This window comes from Paramisgurnus dabryanus, chromosome 9, assembly GCF_030506205.2.
Source record: "Paramisgurnus dabryanus chromosome 9, PD_genome_1.1, whole genome shotgun sequence".
In the NCBI taxonomy this organism is placed as follows: Eukaryota; Metazoa; Chordata; class Actinopteri; order Cypriniformes; family Cobitidae; genus Paramisgurnus; species Paramisgurnus dabryanus.
In genome coordinates, this window is record NC_133345.1 from 34,945,218 (window position 1) to 34,962,328 (window position 17,111).

Below are 17,111 nucleotides of genomic sequence, written 5' to 3' on the forward strand. Positions count from 1 at the left end.
TTAAGAGTATAGTTTTCATTTATTATCATCATTTTGGGAAATGACTGACATAGTGAGAGTCATTTTCTAAAAGATCATGGGCCCATAGGTGGGACCAGATTGTTTTTTCATATTTATAAAACAAATACCCTAGTCTAAACATAAAAATCTTGACAAACTATATATCTTTGGAAAGCTCTCAGAGATTGTAGTTTTCATATATCATTACTATTTTGGGGATAGAATTACATAGCGAGAGTCCGTTTGTAAAAGGTCATGGGCCCACAGGTAGGCCCAATTTGTTATGACATATTTGTAACAGTAAAACCCTACACTAAACCTAAAAAATCTTGATAGACTATATATCACCAGAAAGCTGTGAATGTAGTTCATATTTCAAGGTCATCTGATGATAGAAATTATGTTTATTGAATGCACATTAATTGTATATATTTATAACACTATATCCTATTATAAATCTTAAAAAATGTTGACAAACTATATGTCATTGGAAACCTCCAAGAATGTAGTTTTCATATTTCAAAACCTTTTTGCATAAATAATAATGCAGTTACAGTAATGTATTAATTTGTGACAAGAGTACGCAGCAAACCATTGACACCTAGTGGCCTTTGTTGGTAAAACCACTAAAAGTGTGACACAAATATCATTTATTTGTGATTTTAATTTAATTTATTATTAAATTGTCTTCTTTAAAACAAGACCAAGATTAGGCTTCTAGAGCAAAAAATGTTATATTAATTTAAATGTTTAACAGGTAAAAGTCATTTTTAGGATAATTATGGCTAATTTGTCAGTAAATGTCTGTAAAATGTTGTGTTCTCCGTCTCACCTGTTGGTCTGTCAGGGTCACACGTCACACGACCCCCTGCACAATAACAATTTCTTCCTCCATCACTCCAAGACGCTCCTTCTTCATACTGAACACCATTCCACTCACATCCTACATACACATGCATACATAGACTCAATAATCACTAAGAAAAGATGTCTGTGTCATGCGTTAGTTAGCAGCGTAAGTATGCATCCCACCTCTACACACCGGGCAGCAGGAATTAGGACTGGGCGGCACAGGGTTTTCACAAGTCAACGTAGGACATCTTTCCTGATGGCATCTCACATTTCCTCCCTACAGCACATGCATACTGTTATTATCTGCCTAATGATGCTCAAACCCTGTGTGATTGTTTTAAGCAGAATAAAAGTATGCAACTCATATAGACTTCTGAAGCCATATGATAGCCTTGAACCCAGATCTCAAATGTCATGCACTGTTGAATAAAAAAGCAGCATTCTGCAATTTGCTATTATTTGTTTCACCTTGCATGTACACTGGAAACAGGGTCCATCACCAGGCGGCCTGAACTCTCTTCCATCTTCGTAAATCCTTCCTTCATATTCGCACACTGTAAAATTGTAAAACTTAATCCTCACCCTTATCTGTCCAGATCAGAAGTGGTCCGTCGGTCTGTGTGTGTGTGTGTGTTACTTACTGTCACAGGAAGGACAGCACTGGTCACGTGATCTTGCCGGGTGTGTGCATTGTGGAGCCTGACATCCTTTGGAGCCACATGTCACCTGGCCACCCTGCACACACATCACCAAACATATTGCATGTTTACTTTTTAGTATGTTCATGTGAGACTTTGTATCTGTGGCTTGGCCCTTAGGGTTAGAAGCCAATAAAAACACCCTAACAACTGCATACGGACAGGGTATCTGTTTGGCACAGGTCAACGACCCATTAACACACTTGCTAATTTTTGAAATCTTGTATATTAGTAAAACCTAAAATAATAGATATTAGCAAATAAAAGTGGAGATGGCAAAATACAACAAAAAGGAAACTCACCAAACACTGACAAGTGATGCATGGATCCTGTCTGGATACAAATGATTCACCTTCTAGGTACATCTGACCCTCATGTCTGCACTCTTCACACCTGACACCAAAATATCAATGTAAATATAATGTCAAATGTCAGAAAATAACATTAATAAGTATCTTTAATACCGTGGACAACATTCTCCAGGTCTCTGGATTGGATTATGACAGGATGTGGGTGGGCAGGGTTGTTTGATGCAGCGGATATTCCCATTCTGAAAGACAATCAGCAAACATGTCATATTACTTCATTCATTCAATGTCACTATTTAATTATATTAATATAAATATAAGCAGCATTTATGGGGATCAAGACCACAAAAGGCACAAAGGGCACCAATAATGACTGTAGTGGTTTAGGGACCCATACTCAAAAATTAACCTTAAAGGTGGGGTGCATGATCTCTGAAAGCCAATGTTTATATTTAAAATGACTTAAACAAACACACCCCTACCCCAACAGAATCTGGACCTTTTTTTGATACACATGCAACCCAGGCAATGATATTGGTTAGTAGACACGCCCCTTACTGCTGATTGGCTACAAGTGTGTTTTTGTACTCTGCCCGACTCCCTTTTCCAAAGTGTTTTTCAAAAATCATGCACCCCACCTTTAAAGCGATTTAAAAACATGGGTGCAACACTTAAAGGAGAAAAGTACATTTATTTACTATTTTTGACCAGTAGATGTCACCAAAATTGTATGAGGCGGTCTGGATGTAGTGACAATGACACTTTATTTAGTCATTGTTTTTATTTAGTTTTCTGGATGTAGTGACAATGACACTTTATTTAGTTGATGCATCATTTAAGGACAGGCAGGTCTATTAAAAAGGTATTACAAACTTTTTGTAAGGAGTGTCTTCAAGGTCAGGGGTTTTTAAACTGGGGTCAGGGGACCCCAGGGGCCTCCATGAGGTCCTAGGGGGTCCCCAGAACATTTCAGAGAGAAATTTTAAAAAAGTAAAAAATATTTATTTGGTTTTATCTCTTGTTTCTTCCTACATTCATATTTGCTTTGTATCTTTCTAGTGTTTTTTCCTTATTAAAGAGTGCCCTTTATCACTGTTTGTAAAGCTGCTGTATGTGCTGCAATATAAATAAATGTGATTTTTTTTTAAATAAATAAACGTCTTCCGGTTTATACGTTCAGCTTTAAGCTCAGTGTAACCAATTATCTATTCGTTATACATACAAATCTGTAAATTGCTATGTATATACACTCACCTAAAGGATTATTAGGAACACCATACTAATACTGTGTTTGACTCCCTTTCGCCTTCAGAACTGCCTTAATTTTACGTGGCATTGATTCAACAAGGTGCTGAAAGCATTCTTTAGAAATGTTGGCCCATATTGATAGGATAGCATCTTGTAGTTGATGGAGATTTGTGGGATGCACATCCAGGGCACGAAGCTCCCGTTCCACCACATCCCAAAGATGCTCTCTTGGGTTGAGATCAGGTGACTGTGGGGGCCATTTTAGTACAGTGAACTCATTGTCATGTTCAAGAAACCAATTTGAAATGATTTGAGCTTTGTGACATGGTGCATTATCCTGCTGGAAGTAGCCATCAGAGGATGGGTACATGGTCAGAATCAATGCTCAGGTAGGCTGTGGCATTTAAATGATGCCCAATTGGCACTAAGCGGCTTAAAGTGTGTCAAGAAAACATCCCCCACACCAGGCATTACCACATTGAATTAATGAGAAATTGAACAGGTGTTCTTAATAATCATTTAGATGAATGTACATGTATAGATAGGGGGCCCCTCAAAAAAGGTTCAAGAAATTTGGACGTCCTTGGCACTATGAAGTTTGAAAACCCCTTTCTAGGTGGTCTATGCAAATTTTGGACCAAAGCTCTATGAGTTTCATAAAGTAGGATTTTCGAAAAATTTTAAAATGGAAGACAGAAAGTATAATCGTATTTTTTTTACAAATTTGATATCGTAGTTCATGGCATGAATCAACAAAACTAATGATATTAATTATGTGATAATATGATAAACATACATATAATTTTATTAATTTGGTTATATCTTTTGACTCAAACTACCATTCCCTTAAATTTTGGCAGATACTCTCAAAACAGTGTGCACGGTTGCAAAGCTATCGTTTTTTGGCATGCTCTTTGCCAAATTCGTTGGTGTGATATATGAGAATGGACTGGTCTATGAAAAAGCTTTTAATAACTTTTAATAACTAAAAAGCTTTTAATAACTATAAATGTCTCTAGATGCTACATACCTGTACCAAATTTCCATGCAAATCAGACAAATGCCTTCAGAAAATGAAAGAAAATCATAGGATGTATTTCATAACTTTCCTGCAAGCAGTTCTATGAGCTGCCATAGACTTTTAAAGCGTTAGAAAAAATAGCAAGAAGAAAACGGTTACAATAGGGGACTTTTTGGAGGTTGACCCTATGCAGTATATGTTTTTCGTATGAATTAATCACGTATGAATCAATCAAGTATTATATTTCATCACTGGTTCAATGGAAAATCAATGGCTGTCATTCATTATTGTTAAAATAGTTTAAATAAACCATGTAGACAATTTCTGACATACCTCACACCAGCAATCACCTTCACACTGGGGTCCTGGTGGCAGTCTATGCCCATTCGGAATGTCCCTTCCATTCACATTACAACCTGTGAGAGCCATAGGTGTTACATAATATACTACTTACATAAAGTACTGAGTCTTGTCACATTTTTTAAATTCTGTATTTAAACAAACCATCACAGACTGGACAACAAGTTCCAGGGTGAGGAGAGGCAGGGTTTCTACATGACACCCGACAACTTTCACTGTTACAGAAAACTTCACCCTCCTACAGAGAGAGAAGCAAGAGGAAATGTATACTTTATAAGACACGCAAGACACTATATGGCATAGCTAAATGATTGAAAAACAAGTGATGGCCCACCGTGCATGTACAGGTTCTACAGTGGTCATTTGGGTCCTGCCACTGTGTGCCATGCAGGTGCCACGCATTGTTATGGGAACAACCTTCATGTCACAATCAGACAAAAACATAATCTGATGAAAATGATGAAATGGACAAACAAACTATTAGAAAGAAACATTACGCTTACTTCGACACCTGGGGCAACACTCTCCACCTACAGTCTCCACCAGATTACAGGGAAGTATAGGACAGGGCTCATGGCCACAAACTACATGCCCACCCTACAATCATAACACATACACACATTATCATCATATTTACAAGAAATTACGTTTTTTATATCGGGAGACCAAATGGCATTTTCATGATGTCTCATGTCATTATTAACATTGCTTAGAAGAAATGAAAAGTAATGACCCAAATGAGACACAGTATAGTTTAGAGAAGGGGTTTTCAAAATTTTTGTTAGCCGATCCTTTTTAAGCAAATATTTCAATAATTTAGTAGCACATTTGCACATTTAACTTAAAAATTAATTCATTAGTTTAATATTTTTTGGGTTTTTATCAGTACTTTTTTACATAGCTATTGCTATTATTGTTCATTATTAAATCTGTTCATCCCATGAGCGGAACACGTGGGTTTACTTAAATATTTTGCATGAAAATTTTATTGCACGACAAACTAAATATTGTTAGAAAGGTGTAATAAGTTTTAAGTAGTTTTTATATTTAAAACCTTTTAGCAGTAATAATAATGCAGTGACAGTAATTTATTAATTTGTGACAAGAGTATGCTGCAAACTGTTGACACCTAGTGGCTGTTGTTGGTAAAACCACTAAAAGTGTAATTTTAATATTTTTGTGATAATTTTATGTATAAAATATATACTTTATTGCATTATTTTTATTTATTACAATAAACGTAAAGTGCTATAACAAAATTTTTTATTTATTTAATATTTTCACTTCCAGTCACTTCCATGAAAAACGTTTAAGTGTCTTCTTTAGAAACATGACCAAGATTTGGCGTCTAGACCAAAAGAATATATATTTTATATTAATTTGAAGGTGTACATAACCTTTTCACCCCTCCACTCAAAAAGGGCTGCGCCAGTGAAGGGTTTAGTGTTGATCAATGGTCAAATGACATTCAAATTAAACAAATAAAATATATATATTTTGCTAGTACATGTTATATTTAGATTATTTTTATTTTAAAATTATTTATTTTATGATTTAATTATAATTATTTTCATCAACTCACGAACCCCTGCAATTCCTTCGCAAACCACAAGGTTCCCATAGTTTGGGAAACCAGAGAGTTATATACAATGTAGCTATAGCTATGCTATGCTATAGCTAGGAAAAATTTGATTTAGGAAAAACATCTTTGAATGCATATGGTATTCTGACTTCGGGGTCGCAGATTTTGTCATTTTGAAACACCATTTGTTGAGATTTCACGATCTGAATCTCTAGAAGAGACACATGAGAGATAACTGGAGTCTTTCTCCCAGGATAACCTTTAGAGGAGACTTCTGCACACATTTCAATTTGCTCTCTATTTAACCTTTTGTCTTAACCCTTATGTGTTGTTGGGGCCATTTTTGGCCATTTTTGCAATTTTTTTGTCTTAATTTGGCCACAACTTTCTCTGTGTTTCAGCAAATGGAATGATTTTTGGTGACAAATCTTATATTTACACATATTTTAAGAAAATGCTTTGAAATTTTTCAAAAACTTAACAATATACCGTGGGCAAATTTACTACCCTTACGTGTTGTTAGCGGCCAAAAAAGGCCACTAAATTAAACTGCTGTAAAAATTTATCGGATGAAATTTTTTTCACATTTTTTTTGCATAAATCTGTTAATCAACCTCAGTACTGATCAAAACTACCAAATGTTTGCAAAAATTCCATGATTTTAACTCTTTCATTGCCAAGTTTATAAGTAGTGTCACTGATTTGGGGAAAAAAAACACACAAAATGACAGATTTTCAATATAAAACGTGACTGTGGACTGGATTTTCTTTTACCTTTTTTACAGTCTTGGGCATGCCAAAGATTGGTAAAAACATTGGCTTTGATGCATTTTTAGTTTTTGTGCAGCATCAGATTAAATTTTTTTCTCCCTCATTTATTGTTTGTGGCCATTTTTTCCCCATTGACTTCCATTATAACAACATTTTTTGATTGCTGAGCCATGACACCTTATTACCATGCATTCTTGATTCTTTGTGCCTTTTCCTTTTGCAAAGAGGTAAAATTTGTCATTTTTACTGTTGATCACCATGTGGCACCATTAACCCTTTAGTAGCCTGTGCAAAAAAACAGAGCATAAATTCTGGTCTGTACATTGAGTTATATGGACTATAAAACCATTGTGTGTGTACGAGTGTGTGTGTGTACGAGTGTGTGTGTGTACGAGTGTGTGTGTGTGTGTGTGTGTGTAGGTATAGTGTTAGTATTGAGGAGAGAGCACCTCCCTCGCGCACCAGTTAGTGCTGCACTGGTGAGAGGGATTTAGTCTCCTGTAGCTGTCCCTCTAGACACAAATCCACAGACACCAACAGGCACCAGCAGCTCAGGAGTGAAGAGGGGAACATGCAAGTGGTGTACAGAACCAAAAAAAGAACAGTCAGCATTTGTATCCGTTGTGGTAGACACACTTGCACACTTTCATTGTTCAGTTTATTTGAAGTTGTTTTTGCATTTTGGTTCATGGTTCAAATGTTGTTAATAAATCTGATGAAGAGAAGATTTTTTACAGATTTTTCCACACAGATGCACACACATGCAAGCACGCACGCACGCACGCACGCACGCACGCACGCACGCACGCACGCACGCACGCACGCACGCACGCACGCACGCACGCACGCACACACACACACACACACACACACACACACACACACACACACACACTCTCACTCTCTCTCTCTCTCTCTCTCTCTCTCTCTCTCTCTCTCTAATATGCTGTTATAGTCCATATAACTCAATGTACAATCCAGAATTCAAGCTCTTTTTTTTGCACAGGCTACTAAAGGGTTAATTGTGCCACATGGTGATCAACAGTAAAAATGACAAATTTTACCTCTTTGCAAAAACTAAAACCACAAAGAATCAAAAATGCATGGTAATAAGGTGTCATGGCTCTGCAATCAAAAAATGTTGTTATAATGGAAGTCAATGGGGAAAAAATGGCCACAAACAATAAATGAGGGAGAAAAAATTTTAATTTGATGCTGCACAAAAACTAAAAATGCATCAAAGCCAATGTTTTTACCAATTTTTGGCATGCCCAAGACTGTGAAAAGGGTGAAAAAAAATTCAGTCCACAATCACTTTTTATATTGAAAATCAGTGATTTTGTGTTTTTTTTTTTCTCAAATCAGTGGCATCACTTATGAGCTTGGCAATTAAAGAGTTAAAATCATGAAATTTTTGGAAACATTTGGTAGTTTTGATCAGTTCTGAGGTTGATTAACAGATTTATGCAAAAAAAATTGAAAAAAATATTAATCTGATACATTTTTACAGCCGTTTAATTTAGTGGCCTTTTTTGGCCGCTAACAACACGAAAGGGTAGTGAATTGGAACAAGGCACAAGGGTTAAAAAAAAAAAAAAAACATTTCCTCTGCCAAGAATACGAAGCATGCACATGCATGTTTAGTTTGGCACTTTTCTATTAATATACAGCAGGGCAGATCTCAAGTATGTGACTTACAGTGCAGGAGCATTTCAGACAGGGGTTTGACCGGGGCACAAACACATCTCCGTTCCTATAGCTCTCACCTTCATACTCACATCCTAAAGATTAACCCCAAAAACATCACAATGTTACAATTATGTGGTCATGTATACCTTAACTTCATTGTTTTCTTTGAAATATGTAAATACCATACAGTAGTAGATGAATATAAAGAGATCAGATGCAATACCCTCTATATGTTTTCTCGTAAATTAGCTTTTTTTAACCAGACTCTTAATGGATTCTGCCAACAAAGTGGTATTTCTGAGAGGCCTGAGACCAGGATTAAGCGGATTTGAAGTGAAAATATTTAATGAATGTATAATGCATGCCGAGAGCACTCGGTTAATATCATCATCTCATTTTTGACAGAGGTGGCGTTTAGCGGCTTTTGCATCAAAGCTAATCATATGGCATTCGTTCAGTATATGCCATAGTATATAAGATAATAAACATGAAGTGGATGGTATTGCAAAATCAACCCTGACAGGGTGATCAGGACAACAATGTGAAGAGGCTACTTCCAATTATTTACGCACATGACTACTTGCCACATGAGTAATATTGGAAACAAATAATTGATTAGAAATCTTTTGGCACAGATAGATATTTTGTTGTGTTGAGAAAAGAGATAGTGGAGAGATACGTTAAAGAAACTATCGGGTGCGCATGTGAAACTCTCGTATGTGCATGTGAAACTATTGCGTTTAGTTTCACATGTGCAAGTGAAACTTTTACGTGTTCACGTGAAACTATCGCATGCGCACGTGAAACTTTCGTGTGCTACTGTGAAACTAGCTTGTTTGCACGTGAAACTTTCTCTTTCACGTGTGCACGCAAAACTAAACTGAAACTATCGCATGCACATGTGAAACTTTCGCGTGCTCATGTGAAACTATCATGTGCGCATGTGAAACTACTGCATTTAGTTTCACGTGCGCAAGCGAAACTTTCCCGTGCTCACGTGAAACTATCGCATGCACACATGAAACTTTCGCGTGCTCACGTGAAACTATCATGTGCGCACGTGAAACTATCGGGTGCGCATGTGAAACTACTGCGTTTAGTTTAACGTGCGCAAGTGAAACTTTCCCGTGCTCACGTGAAACTATCGTATGCACACGTGAATCTTTCGCGTACTCACGTGAAACTAAAGTATTTGCACGTGAAACTTTCTCTTTCATGTGTGCACGCAAAACTAAACTGAAACTATCGCATGCTCACGTGAAACTTTCGCATGCTCACGTGAAACTATCGTGTGCGCATGTGAAACTAATGCGTTTAGTTTAACGTGCGCAAGTGAAACTTTCCCGTGCTCACGTGAAACTATCGCATGCACACATGAAACTTTTGTGTGCTCATGTGAAACTATCGTGTGCGCACGTGAAACTATCGGGTGCGCATGTGAAACTACTGCGTTTAGTTTCACGTGCGCAAGTGAAACTTTCCCGTGCTCAGGTGAAACTATCGTATGCACACGTGAAACTTTCGTGTGCTACTGTGAAACTAGCGTGTTTGCACGTGAAACTTTCTCTTTCATGTGTGCACGCAAAACTAAACTGAAACTATCGCATGCTCACGTGAAACTTTCGCATGCTCACGTGAAACTATCATGTGCGCATGTGAAACTACTGCGTTTAGTTTAACGTGCGCAAGTGAAACTTTCCCGTGCTCACGTGAAACTATCACATGCACACATGAAACTTTTGCGTGCTCACGTGAAACTATTGATCTATCGATTTAACTTTTAAAAAATTCTGCAAATGATCTAAACTTTAGATTTTTTTTACTCCAATGTCACCTTAGGGGCTTTGGTAGAGATCAGATTCAGAGCGATGATCAAAACATTTTTACTGTTTTTTGAGTCAGTGGATGCTTCAGTGTTTTATAAGTTGTGTAAGGGCACCACCTAGTGGATAGTAGCAGAAATATGGATTGCAGTAAAAACTCGTAATTGGCATGGAGGCGATTAAAGAACTTAGTTTTGTTTATTTTAACAAAAAAGTTACAGATTGCGGCTTTAAACATCAAAGCTTTAAATGTCAAAGCTTTAAATGTCTTAGTAGTCGGATTAGCAGTCAATAATGGCGATAAAGTTGCTAACCTGGGAACGTTGCATGTTCTAGCAGGCCGTGTAATAAATTAAAGTAACATGTTAGTTGTAAGTGTGTGTGAGCGATCGGGTGTGTTGTAGGTACTTGTTAGGCAGTTAGGGCAACATGATTCATGAGGAACAGATATATCAGTGCAAGACGCTGAGCATGTGATCACATCGCACTCCACTCGTCCATTCTAAAACACAAAAGAACATCAGAAGCTACAGAGGATGCAAGCAGAGACCAGCAAAAGAGTGAAGATCAAAGGTGTTTGTTTTTTATACCTCACACGTACACTTGGAGCAATCATCTGGACTGAAGACTTCACCACTATGGTAGATATTACCCTGAAAGCTGCATTCTGTAAATGCAAACACACATATATTGTAATCACGTGGTTATGTATTGTGCTGAAAAAGAGCCCCTATGCAACAATCTCAGATAAGCATCAGAGGAAAGAACAAGTGTGTGTGAGGAAAAAAAGATGTATCTACAAACATAATCCTGCCCACATCAGAGATATTCAGACCTTATCTACAAAATGAACTCTAAAGTATGTCTGCCACTACACATAAGAGACAGACATCTGATGTCTGAAAGTCGTAAAGACAATTCAATGCATTCACACTATACATAAAAATGCCTTGAAGATGAGAATATGAAATATTCCCAGTTTGTTGTACACTTTTTTGCCGCATGAATGCTTTTAGATTCCTGCTAGGGCTGTGCGATATTGATCAAAAATTATATCTCTGTAATTTTGGGCTGAATTGCGATGGTTATATTGTTTGAAAAATATACAGCTACACAACATGCAACCTGGTTGGAAAGCTTACGTCTGACCTCATTGTGCATTTCTGGCTGAGCATCTGTTGCAAAGAAGGAGGGTAATGTCTAGTGACAATATATTGCAGAGGCCAAAATATCGGCTGGTATTTGATTTTTTTAAAGGTGCAGTGTGTAATTTTTAGAACGATCTCTTGATAGAAATGCAAAATATTATACAAAACTATATATTGTCAGCGGTGTATAAAGACCTTTTTATAATGAACCGTTATGTTTTTATTACCTTAGAATAAGACGTTTTTATCTACATGCACAGAGGGTCCCCTTACGTGGAAGTCGCCATTTTGTGACGCCATGTTTCTACAGAAGCCCTTAACGGACAAACTTTTTTACTAAGTTGTTTTCGACGATGTTGTATTTCCGGTGGTGGCTACCATAGCTTCTCTATGCATTTCAAAATCAAGGGGTGAGCAGTGGACTGAGCCGTTGGTTGCAATACGCAACCTCACCACTAGATGCTGCTAAAATTTACACACTGCACATTTGGCCGATAATATTTTTCAATCAGCCAGTAAAAAATGAAAAGCCAAAGTCTGACAGACAGTAAAATGATCTTTATTCAGTATTGAAGTTTAATGTCAGATATATTATTTTGCACTGATAAAAAGTGTAATATGATCATGTGACCTCATTTGTCTTTTTTTATGATGCACAAGCGTCTTGACACGCAAATGTATGTATCTGATTCACATACGATTTATTTCCATATATGAATGAGGCCTGAAATCTGTGAATATCAGAATCGGAATTGTGTCACTTTGACCATGCAGTGTAAATGCGGCCTAAGACATAAAGAAAGACTGACACAAACAGCTGCAGATTCTTTTAAGTTTTAAACACAAGACAAAGTTCAGTTTTGAAAATCTGTAATCCATCTGAAAGAACATGCAGATCCAATTAAACAACTTAAATACACTTTTGTTTTTCCTTTTCCCTGGCTATGGTTTGGGGCTCGTTTACATACAATTATCAAACGCACACAAAGTCAGGCAATAAAGAGATGGGTTTTGAAATGTGTTATATACAGTTATATAAAATACAGTAATTATGAACTCAACACTGACATCACATTGCAATTGCAAGTACTGTAAATGTATGCAAACCTCCAGACACTTTCAACACTCATGCACCCAGACATAAACAAAAACACTCACACCCCACTTTTCAAGTACTTATGGGATTTTAAGGAAAAGCACTGAGATGAAATGGATATCACAATGAGGAAACTCACCATTCATGCGTTCACACTGAACTTGCCCATTGGTGCATAAACACACGGTGCTACTGTCGGGAGACCAACGAGACCCCTCGTCCATCTGACGTCCTTCCCAGACGCACTTACGTTTCACGCATTCACACGACTCCAGGTACTCAACCCGCGCCTGTAGGTTAGCGTTCTACAAACAAACCCATAAACAGATTGAGATAGATTTTACCATGGTAAAAATATCCATGTACTGATGAATCAGATCGTAAAACTGTGTTTCTAAAATGACCTTACTGTGGTATTTTTATGTTACCTCAGGACAGTCCCACAAGTACCATTACTAACATCCCAAATTTTTTCCCAAAACATTTATGTGGTACTTCAAAGAATATTATGGTGCTTTCTTACACACTAGCAATGCTAATTAACAATAAGGTATCCACATACCTGCTTCTTTAGCATGTCCAACATGGTGTTAATGCTATGCAAATGGGAATCCAGTTGAGCATAAGGCTTGACTGAGTCATTGGGTGTATCTGGGGGGTAACTTAATTCTGCTCCACCTTCATGATGTCCCTGGTCATTCATCATTTCTGAAACCGGTGATATAGCAAGGGCCGTGAGCTGAGCTGGGTCTTGCATGAGGTCTAATATACAAAAACACGTATAAGAAAAACACCCCTGAGATTTTAAACTTTTATCAAACATACACTGCAAAAAAATTATTTTCAAGAAAACATTTTCTTAGTATTTTGGTCTTGTTATCAGTAAAAATATCTTAAAATTCTTAAATTAAGATACTTTTTCTTGATGAGCAAAATGACCCAAGAAAATAAATCTAGTTTTTAGACAAAAATATCAAATTTAAGTGATTTGGGCATAAAACAAGCAAAAAAAATCTGCCAATGGGGTAAGCAAAATTTGTCTTGAATTTTTCTTGAATTTAGTGTTTAATAAAAATGCTAAGAAATCTTGCTTAACCCATTGGCAGATTTTTTTTTTTTTTTGCTTGTTTTATGCACAAAATCACTTAAATTTGATACTTTTTATCTAAAAGCTAGACTTATTTTCTTGGGTCGTTTTTCTCATCGAGAAAAAGCTTCATCATTTAAGACTTTTTAGATATTTTAACTGAAAACAAGACAAAAATACAAAGACATTTTGTACATACATTATTCTTGACATTTCAATTCAGTTTACATTTATTTGTATAGAACTTTTCACAATGCATATACATATAAAGCTGTATTACAGACAATGCATGTTTATGTTAGAAAATAAAGTTGTTTCATAGTATAAATGATGTTTATGAAGTTACAGATAAATAAAGAGTACAACCGGCTTAAACTACTTTTTAATGTAATAAAGCAGTAACATGTATACTAAAATCTGCAACAGGGCTCAAGCAAATGGAACAAACCAAACATGTTGGCATAACAAAAAAAAGAGCAACCGTATCTCATGAATTTCCTTGGTATAGTCATGGAATATTTTGCTAATTTTTCTGTGACATTGTCACGAATCTCCGATTTTTTTCCGTGTCATAGGCACGGATTGGTAATGTCAATGGATTTCTTATTATTGTTGCTTCGGTTAAGGGTTAGATTTACATAAAATGACATCCTTACCAAAACCCAACTCGAACCCTAACGCCAGGCGACAATGGTTTAAAATTGAGAAAATATAAAAATATATAATATAAATCAGAAAAAATAGTATAAACCAATACCTAAAGTGACATCCTAACGCAAACACCAAATCTAACTGTGCATTCAGACCGCCACCGGCGAGAGCGTCAAAGTGGCCTGAAGTCATTTATTTTCAATGAGAGCCGGCGGCGACCTCCGGCGAGCAGCGGCGCGGCGCGTTATGTACAGCGTGAGTGTCGGGGAGAGTTGAAATCAACTCAACTTTATGGTAATGAGATATGACGCGGTTCGGCAGCAACCAATCGGAAGGCGGAAATGTTCGGCGGCAACCAATCGGAAGGCGGAAACCTCCGCCTGAGAGGAGTTCAGAGAATGCATTCGAGCGTCAGATCGTCCACTACACCTTTTCTTTAGCGTCGTTGACAGGGCAGCCAGAGCTTTTATTGACGCTCTCGCCGGTGGCGGTCTGAATGCACAGTAACCCTAAATCGAAGTGACAATGGTTTGAAAATAGGAAAAAGCAGTTGAGTAACCAATCTGTGACAATGACACAGAAAAAATCGGAGATCCGTGACAATGCCACGGAAAAATTAGCGAAATATTCTGTGACTATACCACGTAATGTTATTATAGTAACTAGTTACTGCCCAACACTGAGTATTACATATCAAATAGTAGACAGTTTCAGATTATAAAAGAGAGTGTGTGTCTGTATTTGATTTATAAAAATAAGTAAACAGAAATAGCCCACCTGGGACCTATAAAACAACTTTCCAAAAACACAGAAAATGATGTTCTCATAACCACTATATCCCAAAAGTGTCATGAAAATGATTTGTAAACTGCAATTAAGCAGTAAAGACTGTATGTGTTAAAATGATTAATAATACAGCCAACAGCTGAAAATATGACAATCAAATCCTTATGTGAGTTCACTCTGATCTTTGTATGTTTTGCATACAGGAATATATCTGGATTATATGTGTGTTATTAAAGGTACTGCGGAGGATTTTCTTTTTTGGAAATCATCAAGGATCATCAAGACTATTGGTCCTAGTTGTCAATTAGGAGTGTTGCCCAATTGCATTTTTAAAAAAAAGTGGAGAAGGAGGTTCTTAACTAAAATATTGAGAAAATCCTCCGCTACACCTTTAAGGTGATGTTAAAATGTTTTTAGCGATTCATGCCTGTTACATTGTCACAGAACCACGGACGTCTCTCGTAAGCTCTTGTGGAGAGTTCAGCTGTCTGCCAAAGACCCTGAAACAGTAAAAACACAAAGTCAACTGTGTGACCGTAAACTGCTTAAATTTAGAGATGCACTGATTTATCGACCAACAATCAGTATTGGATGATAAAAGCAATTTTTCACACTATCGGTTTAAAAACAGCCGATAGTCATGGGTGATATATCCTGTCAATTAAAAGAGAACCGGAAAATGCAAAGAATTTAAGCTCTGTGTATAGAAAATGTTAAAGAAACATAATAGTTTAATTTTCAATATTAATGTTGTTCATTATCAGTGTTAAGGGTAACGCATTACAAGTAACATGCATTACGTAATAATTTTACTTTTCTGAAGTAACGAGAAAAGTAACGCATTACTTTATAAATGTACACATTAATATTTTAATTACTTTTTCAAAAATGTTTTTTTGTTTAATTAATTCGATAAAAAAATTACGTACTGAATTAAACTAAACGTAGTCACATTATGCATTCTATGCGTACACGCCTGTGTGGGAACAGTTTGAGTCAGAAACTGAGATGGCAGGCCAGAGCTCGACATTTTTTTTGATGAAATATGCCATTTCTGAATGCAGAACTTTTCAGTCATATAAAACACCTGCAAGGCCTTAAAGAAATCAAGCCACAGCCAAGAAAAAGTAACGCAAAAGTAACTAAAAAGTAACGTAAGCATTACTTTCCACGAAAAGTAACTAAGACATTAAACATTCAGAAAATGTTATCTTTAGAATTTAGTTAATGCAAGTTAATATAACTACCAAACTATCGGAATCAGCATCTGTATCGGCAGATACCAGTCCGAATAATCGGCTTTCGGTATCGGTGGACATTTTTATATCTGTGAAAATCATCTGAACGTAATTGTATTTTATCATCCCATCCATTGCAATATTGTAGCAGTAACTACGCAAAAGAAAATGCTGGGTTGTTTTACAAACTATGTTTCTGTAACCTAATGTTTATGTAACATATTGTATTCCAATAGTTAATTGTACTGTCTAATACAAAGCTAACAGATTTAGAAAGCAGATGAAGAACAGAAGAAATGTTTGGCACTGCAGAAAAACGAATTTCTTGTTTGCGTGCTGGATTTGTTTTTGTTTCACTCTTTAAAATTCTGTTTGCGTGTCTGTATCTGTAATGATAAACATACTGGAGCAACACTTTTAAATGACATTTTAACTGATCTGATTATATTTATGGTTATTTATGGTTACATTGCTTATGTTTTTTTTTTATACTCTATCTTTAAGAATAATCTTGACGATTGAGTCGCAGCTGATAAAAACAAACATGTACAGTATGTGGAGTGGCCCCAAACAATATCTGAATGCTTAAGTCTCACCTAAAATATATGAACGTTGTTGCATTAGATTACAAAATATTAAATCAAGTAGCATTTTTTAAAGAAAGACAGAAACAGGTTTCTTAAACATAACATTACATTTCGATTTATGCATTTGGCAGACGCTTTAAATTCAAAGCCACTTACATTAGTGCAT

At 36.4% G+C, this 17,111-nt stretch overlaps 1 protein-coding gene across 5 annotated transcripts in view; it reads right to left on the bottom strand.

The window, feature by feature from the left end:
• The window catches only part of kcp (kielin cysteine rich BMP regulator), a 48,973-nt gene that overhangs the window by 28,394 nt on the left and 3,468 nt on the right, over positions 1 to 17,111 (bottom strand). For 4 of the 5 annotated variants that reach the window (XM_065283636.2, XM_065283639.2, XM_065283638.2 and 1 more), the window contains exons 3-18: positions 15,548 to 15,620; positions 13,159 to 13,358; positions 12,736 to 12,901; positions 10,943 to 11,019; positions 10,761 to 10,854; positions 8,539 to 8,621; positions 4,991 to 5,084; positions 4,822 to 4,904; positions 4,632 to 4,725; positions 4,461 to 4,543; positions 2,015 to 2,100; positions 1,853 to 1,943; positions 1,494 to 1,587; positions 1,321 to 1,406; positions 1,033 to 1,129; positions 833 to 943 (exon numbers count right to left, since the gene is read on the bottom strand). In XM_065283636.2, the coding sequence (XP_065139708.1) occupies positions 833 to 943; positions 1,033 to 1,129; positions 1,321 to 1,406; positions 1,494 to 1,587; positions 1,853 to 1,943; positions 2,015 to 2,100; positions 4,461 to 4,543; positions 4,632 to 4,725; positions 4,822 to 4,904; positions 4,991 to 5,084; positions 8,539 to 8,621; positions 10,761 to 10,854; positions 10,943 to 11,019; positions 12,736 to 12,901; positions 13,159 to 13,358; positions 15,548 to 15,620 (1,612 nt within the window). The remainder of the gene's footprint in view (positions 1 to 832; positions 944 to 1,032; positions 1,130 to 1,320; positions 1,407 to 1,493; positions 1,588 to 1,852; positions 1,944 to 2,014; positions 2,101 to 4,460; positions 4,544 to 4,631; positions 4,726 to 4,821; positions 4,905 to 4,990; positions 5,085 to 8,538; positions 8,622 to 10,760; positions 10,855 to 10,942; positions 11,020 to 12,735; positions 12,902 to 13,158; positions 13,359 to 15,547; positions 15,621 to 17,111) is intronic. The other variant, XM_073815804.1, reaches the window with a different exon arrangement.